This window comes from Cenococcum geophilum (assembly GCF_001692895.1).
Source record: "Cenococcum geophilum 1.58 unplaced genomic scaffold K441scaffold_66, whole genome shotgun sequence".
NCBI classification, from domain to species: domain Eukaryota; kingdom Fungi; phylum Ascomycota; class Dothideomycetes; order Gloniales; family Gloniaceae; genus Cenococcum; species Cenococcum geophilum.
Window position 1 is genome coordinate 181,930 of NW_027137624.1, and position 9,735 is coordinate 191,664.

Below are 9,735 nucleotides of genomic sequence, written 5' to 3' on the forward strand. Positions count from 1 at the left end.
TAGATTTAGGTTCGGGTTCTTTAAGTATCTTTTTTATAGTAGGATACTAGTCCTTCTAGTACTTTTGTGTATTAAGCTTAAGCTTTTACTTAGCTTAGGGCGGCGCAGTAATTAGGGTCGGTTTATAGGGTTTAGTAAAAATTTTAGATCTTTAATAGATATCAGTAGAAGTCTTATATTGGTGGAATTCGGTAGAATTCCCAGGCTAGTGGAATTGGGTAGACTTCTTAGGTATAGGGTAGATTTTAATAAATTTTTTAGATTCTAGTTTTGGGTCTAAACAGTAAGTTATTAGGCACTTTTACTTATAGCGGGAGGTAGCAAATAGAAGCTTAAGGTTGTTCTAATTAATAGTCACCTTATATAGCTTTATTTAGGGTTATTTAAAAATTACTAGGTAACCTAAAGTAGTAATAAAAAGCCTAATTGGTTCTTTGTGGTTTAGGTATTAGAGTTTTAGGTATACTATATAGGTAATTCGGCTTAAGACTGTGCGTTTGCCATTAAATCTAAATATATTAATATGCCGGTTAAGGGGGTTAGGGTAAAACCGTTATCTTATATAAAGATCTTATTAATAAATCCTATGCCGCTAGCTTCTGTATTAATTAGGACCTAAGTATTAGCCTATTAACTATTCTACTAAAGGTAGTAGTTAATAGTTATACTACGGTCCTAGGAGTTAGAGTTTATAATGTCTAAAGTATTTAACAAGATTTTAAGGCAGAGCCGTCTCGGAAAGTGACTTAGCTTTAAAACCTTCCTTTTAAAGGTAATTAGGGCGGAGTTCTTATAGCGTATTAATTGTAGCTTTATCCTTATAAGTAGTGCTTATTAGGCGTAGGGCTAGAACCGGACAAGGAAGGCTATAAGTAATAACTTAAGGTTAGACGCGGCAGATAGTTACCGAAATTAGCCGTTTATAAATTATTTTAGGGTATAGGTAAAGGGACGGAATAGTTTCTTAAGATATAGTCTTTACTTCCGTACTTAAAGCAAAGGCCTAGCTTAATGCGTTATTCTTATTTAAAGAACCCTAGTAGAGCATACTTTAGGAGTTTGGTGTTAATATCTATAGCGTTTAGGTCTTTGCAAGTCTTAGGCGGCTAAGGGGCAAAGTATTAGGGTGTATATTTTAGGATAAGGCGTAGTATATCGTTATATAAGCCGTTAATAATATTTTCGTAGGCGGTAAGGGTATTTGGTAGCTTAACTCCTATAAGGGAAGCCTTTAGTTTAAAGTTTAGAGATTCTACTAGGCAATTAATTAAGGCGGGTTTATTCTATCCGGTCTCATTAGTATAGCGTTAAAATTTAGCGAAGTATAACGGAAAGCTCTTAAAGCCTTATATTATCTTATTTAGTTTTCTTTATACTATAGTAATTTGGTTAGGGTTGCTATAAGATACTTTTAGTATAATAACTAGTTATTTTACGATACTTAAATAAAACGGGTATATAGTTTCTACGGTATCTCCTATTAAGCGGCTTATAGCATAACGTAGTTAGCTGTTAGGGGTAGGGTAACGGTTAATATTACCGTTTAGCTTATTCTTAAGTTAGTTAAAAAAGGAGTATAGTTTACTCCTTTTACCTAAATAGGCGGGAGGATTAGGGAGACGTTCGGTTAACTTCTTTATAGGGGCACTAGTTAGTAAATTTAGGATTAAGGATTTAGTTTTAGACATATTTCCTCTATTTAGTATTTATAGGTTAATACTAGTAAAAACGGGTAAGGGCAACGGTGTGGTAGACGGTGGGTTACAACGGATCTCTTTAATTTCTTTCCTTAGAGATCCGATTATTTCCTAATATTAAGCTTTCTGTTTAATAAGGGCGTCTATAAAGGCCTATTATAGGCTCTTTATTTGTTTAATAAATATATTATATAGGTTAGTTATAGATATAGGGGCTTTTAGATTATTCTATATACTAGGTAGGGTGGTATAGAGTATAGGTTTAATGTAATATAGTGTTATGGAGTAAGTATAAGCGGCGATAATATATATTAAAGTAGATATTATTAAGCTATATACATAAACTATGTAATAAGATTAAGACATTGCGTAAGGAAAGAAGGTAGGAAAACGGGAAGAAAGGGTATATATCGTTAACTTAGTTACTTAGTCAACACGTACACGGAGTAGGGTAGGATTTAGGTCCTGGCAAAACTTAGTAGGATTTGGGTCCTAGTAGAACTTAGCAGGATTTAGTAAAACTTGGCGGAATATAGCAGAATATGGCGGATTGCCATTAGATTGCCGTCTCGTAGTTAGTCTCTAGTTACTAAGTCGGTGGAAATAGGTGGACGTGTATAAGGTGTCACGGGGGTGTCCCGTGACATGGAGCTAATCTATTAGGCACTTACTCCACAGTTAGATCTTGTTATTATGTTTACCTATATACCTAGCCCATTAATAAGTCCACTATAGTATTTCCTATAAGGCTTTATTATAGTATACAAGCACAGCTTTTTACGCAGACCTATAAACACTAGATTTAAAATCTGCGATAGCCATTTATAGATTCTGTTTATTTTGGTCCATATCGATTGATTTGCCATAGAAAAAATAGGCTAACGGATTAGTGGTTTGATTTTGATTAAGTGGCCGACTTTAGGAGGTAGCCGAGTTCTAGGGGACCGAGCTTAATATTAATATAGAAATTATATAAATAGGAAGGTTTTATATATGGACGGCAATATTTAAATTTTTATTTAAATATCTTTAATAGGGGTGGAGTTATAAAAGGTCGGGTTGCTAAATTTGGTGTATTTTAGCGTGGCTCGTTTGGGCGGCGCTCTGCTTAAACCTGAGCCGAGGATGAGCCGGGACTGCTACAACCTCGGAAATCATCCACACAATAGTACATTCAGCTGTTTCGAAGCACATTGTTACCCTAAAGGCTCTTGCGAACTATTTCCATGATGATGCAACGGATCATTAACCTCGTACAGACCTTCTGCTGCTTTAAAAAGACCGCGACCCCTTTCCAAGCAAGTCTACGAAGACGCGAACCTAACGACCAATTTTATGAGTCTGTTCCAGAAGACTACCCAACATTTCCTCCACCACCACCTCAACAAATTCTCCGGGATCCTGAACAATATTGGGTTGTTGTCAGTGCGCGAAAGTACGGAGCTCCTCGAGGCTTTTTTCAGGACTCGTCAATGTATGCGCTGTACAGGCTGTATGAGTACATCGTGCTGGATAAGGTGTTTGGATACCGAAACACCCTAGAATGGTTCTGGAGACAACATCAGTGGCCTATCTGTGAAATTCCGGATCCCCAGGATGATGATACTGCTCGCTACGCGTTTCTGGCGGGTGTAACATATCTCATGGTTAGATCTTACAATGCCCGAGTTGCGCTCGGGTTAACCCGTGACGCTCCCGCGATCATGACAATGGAAGAGGCTGAGGAAGCAAAAAAGCGCACTGACCAAGAGCGGCCTTATGAAAGAGTGCCTTCATGGGCGGAAAAGGTGCCTCCATTAGCTGAGACCTTATCCATAACGACACATGATGGAGTCACATTGAAAGACAAAGACGACGAACGGGCTGACCCTGACTTTTTGGCAAAGAATATTCTCCTTTGGACACCGCATATCCACTTCACTTGAATTATCAGGAACCGTAAAAAAACGTCACGTTCAAGCCACCCCATGTGGCAACTAACCAGAATTACGAGCTTTAAGCCATTCAACAATGTCAAACGAAAAATAACAAGCTCTGAAAGACTACAACTGAAATTCCGGTACAGAATTCATACGATTCCATCACTGCCGTATCGTCTTCGGTATTCCGCATTCACCCTATTCAGCAAGAAATTCCTGGTTGTAGTATGATGAAATCGCCTTGCCCAACCTTCCACCGTAGCCACCGGAACAGGCCGACCACCATGTCGTGTGACAATTTGGTGCAAATAGTGAATAGCATCATTAAGATCATACGCTCGAACCTGATTTCCTCCCGTCAAAAGCCTCGAGATCTTGCCCGAAAAGGCATATTCCCAGGGTGCTGCTAGGACTCTCAAGCCGGGGCGACTCCACACAACATCATTTTGCCTCATCGCCTCATCCGTGAGCTCGCGGTGAAGCGTTGGAGAGAGCCACATTTGGTTCTCAGTGTTAAGCCAGTCCGTTCCAAGAGGTGATGGGCTATGGCGGATTGCATACTGCATCGCCTCATCTAAAAGTACACGGGCGCGGTTGTCAAGGTTCGATCCGAATATGTCAACGTCATGTGTGGAATTCCGAGTTCTCAAGAAGATAGTGTTGACAGCACCCCCCACCGCAATGACCGTCAGTTGCGCGCCCCTTTGGCTCAAATACTGAGCCGTTGTGTTCAAAGCGTTCTCGAGGGTTGGTCTGTCAACCTCCCGTGTTGTCTGTGGAATAGGGACTCCTTGTGCATCTGCTCGATTTCTGGGAATATGGATAGTAACTTCAGTTGGAGGGCCGATGGTTATGTTAGTTGGTTGTTGTCGGCGGCCTCGACGAGGGGGCCGCTGGCCTTCGTTTTCTTCCCTGGACATACCGCAACCCATTGCTGTTCGCTTTAGTCGTATTCTAGACACTCACCATTGCCGAGGGTTTTGTGATTTGCGTCGTCAGAAGTATTTGGATAAGATGACTGGTGTTTTCCTTTTCAAGAGTCTCCGAGCAAAAGTCTTAGCCGAGGGTTTGCAAATTGCTTGAAAGTCGAATGGATTAATTCCTCTTCGTAGCTTCCGATTGGTGGCGTAGGCAACTAAGGGACCAGCAGATCAGCACGCAAGCTGGATTTGAATAAGGACGAGAAATGTTTGACAAATTAGGGATGTTGGCTTTAACACAGCTTGATAGCAGAGGATAGGATTTGTTTTTCGAGGGACTTTGTTGTTCTGGAACTCATGTGCGGTCCGAGCCAGACCTTTATGCGTTAGGAGAAAAGGAGACGGCGGAATAAAAAAAAATTTGCGAAAGTAACCTAAAGTAGTGCATAGCTAGTTAAAAGCGCCCCGGCCCACTTTCTTATAGTTTTAACTAAATATTCATTTAATTCTTTTAGTAACGTGAGCGATAGGGTTATAACGGTCGACATAGTGATGACGATTTGGAATATCAAACTCCGCACAGATGAAATTTGTTAAGAACCGTTATAACTATGCCGACTGTTATAACCCTATCGCTCACGTTATATATATTTATTTTAGTAATATAAGTATAAAAAGAATAGTGTTTAACGTTTAACTAGTCTTACTTAATCTCGCTTAATATTTAAAAGCTAATAATATAGTTATAATAGCCACGCTATTAAATTATTAACAAAAAAAAATTTATAAAAAGTTTATTTAGTGAGAATTTCTATAATCTATAACGTAGGTAATAGGGTTATAAAAGTGCCCCTAGTTATAAAGGGTTTGAACATTAGCACTTAATAAGAGCGTCGGAGCACAGACGAAGCAAGCGCATAGACAAAATTTGTTTGCAAAACTGCAAACCTTTATAACTAGGGACACCTTTATAACCCCATCACCTACGTTAACTATAATTTACTTTTGGAGAAAATCAAATTATTTTGGGCTTAATTTAAGCCCAATTTAGGCTTAGATCCGGCCTAATTCTAGGTAAGAAGTTGTCGATCCAGGTCGGATTCTGCCGATTACCCTGTTCCTGTTCCTGTTGCCTATCACCCTATGACTCACGCTGTTTCTGTTGCCTGTATCCCCTTGTACCCACCTTTTTTGTTGCCTACATTTTCCTCATGTATATAGTTTCTTTTCTTTATAGTTTGAATAGATAGAGTTTTCCTCATCTTCTTCTAATCTGCATTGGATCGATAGAAGTATATGTAAGCAGATCAGCGAATTTGGCTAAAGGTACCCTGAGCTAGCCCCGGGCTATCTCCTATCCGGTTTTCCTAACGTATTTATTTCGACCTGGCTTGCCGCTCTTGAAAAATTAGCAATGTAACGTAGTTGCTTGGTCGATAGTTGATCTTGAAACAGGATAGACTAAGGTAACGTTCGGTTGTAGATCGCCTTCAGATTGTGCATCTTTTAGGATAACGGAGCAAAAAGATGTCTCCTTCCTGTTTAGAAAAGGCGTGGTTTTAAGCGCCAGGACCCTACTAAAATCAACTTAATCAACTTAATTAAAGCCTTTAATACTAGTATATTATCTATATAGCTTCTAAAACGTAATGTTTTAATATTTAAAGTTTGGCTAATTAATCTCGTTTTACCGTACTATGTATTTTATAGGCTTTTGAGAGGTTTAAGGCCTTAATTGTCTCTACTGCCTTTGACTTTCTACTTAGCTCCCTACTCGTTCTACTACCTAATTGCGATTATTTATTTAAAGTCCTTAATTGTAGAGTTATCGATTTATAATTAAGCTAAGGCCTTATATAGTTTAATATCGATTTAAAATAACTAAAATAACTAATTTTTATTACTCTTTTAAAGTAATCTCCTTAATTTCCTAACGGCTCTATTTAGGAAAGAATAATTATAGATAGGCGTGAGGTAAACTATAGCAATTATTATTACTTAACGTCTAATTCGGATCCCTAGCGTAGGCCTATATAGACTACTCCGTATATATAGGGGAAAAGTAATATTAATAATAAAAATCCCTATATTACAGGACTGCTATAAGGGGACTTTATAGATAGGGGGCTATAAGGCACGATTATAGGAATAGATAGATTGTAGAGGAGATAAATTCTTAAAAAAAGTAAGGCCTCTAGGATTATAAAGACTATATACTATAGGTATATACCTTTAATATATAACTAGTAACTATTTAAGGGGCGTTTAGGGGTTGTCCTAAGGGCAACCTAAGGTAACCGTAATAATATCCCTTATATTGCCCCCCCCCCTTCTTATAGTTAGCCCCTAATCGCTATTACCTTATAGTAAAGGGAGATTATAAGGGCTCGTCCCAAAAGGCGTTTAGAGAGATATTAGTATACCGCTATATATTATCAATTTAACCCCTACTTTAAACTCTTAAAAACCTTAATAAGAAAAAAAGATAACTAGAGAAAAGATATAAGGATTACTAGAAAATCTATTAGAAGCCTACTAAAAGCATACCAATAACTACCTAAGTTAACTTAAGGATTTTTATGCAACTCTACTTCTAAGCCTTTATACTAGCCTATAATTAATTATAAGTATTATAGGCAATTTAGCGTTCCTAGTGTAATAGCGCTAGAGCGCGTCACTTAGTTAGGGGTTTGTTTAAGACTTGGTATATATATATATATAGATATAGCCTTACTATCTTCTCTTGCTCCTTAGTTTAATATCTTTATAATATAGCATTTGTTCGCTTTACCTTTAAAGTATTTATTTAGGCGTCCGTTAAGGCATTTATTTAACGGCTTAAGCCGTTATACCTAGTATAGTTTTATAGAACCTTTTAGTATAGGATTTAATATATAGGGCCTTGGCTTACTATTATCTTTAACTATTAAAATATAGTCTATAATTTTTTCTTATAATCCTGTTTTATAATCCCTTATATTACTAAAGCATTGCTTCCATATTTGTCCTTAGGCTATTAAATACAGTTAAGGTATTAATTAGTTAGTTAAAGAGACCTATCCCTTAAGATTTAGTGTATATGCTTTTTAATTTAGTAATTATATACTATATAGTTGGCGTAGCTCTATTGCTTAGTAAATAGGAGAGACACTTTATAATAGTATTTATAGCTATTATACAATTGTTAAGAACGTCTATAACGTTGTTCTTTAATACTATAGTATTATTTAGGTATAATTAAACCTATATACGTTTTTAATTAACGTCTTAATTACTTTCCCCTAGCCGCGTAATTAGTGTTTATAGGAGGGTAATGGCTAAATAGCTTATATATATATATTTTTCTTTTTTTTAAATTGCGCTATTATAATGAAGTTATATTAGTAGGCTTATAGCTATACACTAGAAGGGTATTAGAAGGTAAAGTTAAAAACACCTTACTTATTAAGCTTAATTCTTTTTCTTAATACTTTACTTTCCCTTATTAACTTTTATTTAATTTTAGATATATCTTTAATTTATTATTAATTTAATATACCTCTTTATTCGTTTACTAACTACTCTTTTAAGCTAATTTCTTAGTATTTTCTAGCCCTACCACTATATATAAAACCCTAACCCCTACTAACCCGTAATTAGTACTAGTCCTACCTAAATAACTTTACTTATATATCTTTAAAAGACTAAAAGTCTAATAAGAGTATTTTAGAGGCTTATAATAAGACCTACTATATAAGGTTTAATACCTTTAGTTCTTATAATTAATATATACGTACTAAGAGCGGTAGTTGCGTTAAGGTAAGCTTTTCTATCCTTAATAGATTTCTATTACTAACTTTAAGCTTTAATAGCCTAGGCTTAAGTGGCGATGTTTCTTTAATATTCTTATCTACTATATTACCCGGGCTCTCTTCTATTTAAGCGCTAATGCTAAATATCTAGGTTAAATTTGAGACTATACTACGGCTATTTATACTGCCTATAATTCCTAGTAAGCTAGCTAGTAACGCCTAATATAAGAGTAAGGTTGGTATATTAAGGGTAGGGTAAAGGATAGGGGTAATAAGAAGAAGGTTGCCGTTTACTATAAAAAGGAGTTCGCGTATACGCGTTAAGTTTTAAAAGAGTATAATATAATACGTTATTAGATAGGTTACTCTTTAGGTACCTAGCAAATAGGTAACTAATAGTTGCTATAGTAAGGTCTTAGTGGTTCTGGTCTATACTAACTAGCTAATATCTCTATTTATTCTAGGCTTAAGCGTATCTTTATTAACTATAAGCTTACGCCATAAAAGCTTTGTTAATATTAGTTTAGACCTAATATTAGTATTAAGCGTTTAAGGATCTCTGCCTTAGCTACACCTTATTATCCTACCCCTATTTTTATACCTACTTATACTCCTACTAAGGGGTTTAGATCCTATTCTTATTAGCTATTACTTAGTAGCCTAATAGATACTAATCCTGCGCCTAAGGATAAGGCATAGTAGCTTTTTAGATCAGGTATTTAGGATTTATTCTTATATTTAGTAGTAATTAAGGACCTTAATTAACGTGCTTAGGAAGGCCTTAGAAGGCTTTTAGGAAGGGCTTAGAAGCCCTAGAAATAATATTCCTAATATAGATTAATTAATAGAAATACAATTCTAGTAAAATGCACTATTAATTCTATACTATATACGTGAAAAGGCTAAGGACCTATTCTACCTTAGGCTATAGCTCTAGTAGGTTTATATAAAATACTAAATATATATAGGCTATAAATAGGGGTAGCTAAAGACGGTAGGCTAACTTACTAATTTATTTCTTAATTTAGAAGGGACCTAGGTATCTTATATTAAGCTTCTTTAATAGTTAATAGATCTTAATATTTGTTAAATATAATAGAACCTCGTTGCCTACTCCGAAATGCTTATTTTAGTGCTTACGGTTATACTAAAGTCTTTACTGCTCTTAGGCATTTTATAGGCTCTACTTCGCATACTTCTATTACTTCTTCTATTCCTAAAGGTATCCTTATACTCTTTAGTAGATATCCTTAAACTTCCCAGTAGGATCTTATAACTAATTATACGGCCTTAGCTAGTAATTATTAAGTATACTATTAAACCTAAATAATTAGACACTATAGGTAATTTAAATTAGTGTATACTTATAGAATATATATTACTTTAAATTATTAGCGTACTCTACGTA

The 9,735-nt window shown here is 35.8% G+C and overlaps 2 protein-coding genes across 2 annotated transcripts; one reads left to right on the forward strand and one right to left on the reverse strand.

Annotated features, from left to right (window-relative positions):
• Positions 1-2,822: 2,822 nt before the first annotated feature.
• K441DRAFT_690522 (uncharacterized protein) lies at positions 2,823-3,622 on the forward strand (the record flags this gene model as incomplete). The annotated part of the gene is made up of 2 exons (XM_067652387.1): positions 2,823-2,865; positions 3,048-3,622. 2 exons carry the CDS (start codon positions 2,823-2,825, stop codon positions 3,620-3,622), a joined length of 618 nt encoding a protein of 205 aa, XP_067498015.1.
• Positions 3,599-4,938, reverse strand: K441DRAFT_668897 (uncharacterized protein). The gene has a single exon (XM_067650069.1). The coding sequence runs from the start codon at positions 4,546-4,548 to the stop codon at positions 3,766-3,768; it is 783 nt and encodes a 260-aa protein (XP_067498016.1). The 5' UTR covers positions 4,549-4,938; the 3' UTR covers positions 3,599-3,765.
• Between the last annotated feature and the right edge of the window lie 4,797 nt (positions 4,939-9,735).

What these genes read in the sequence shown, in the direction of transcription:
- K441DRAFT_668897 (XM_067650069.1), bottom strand. Translation starts at nt 4,548, where the DNA reads ATGGGTTGCGGTATGTCCAGGGAAGAAAACGAAGGCCAGCGGCCCCCT.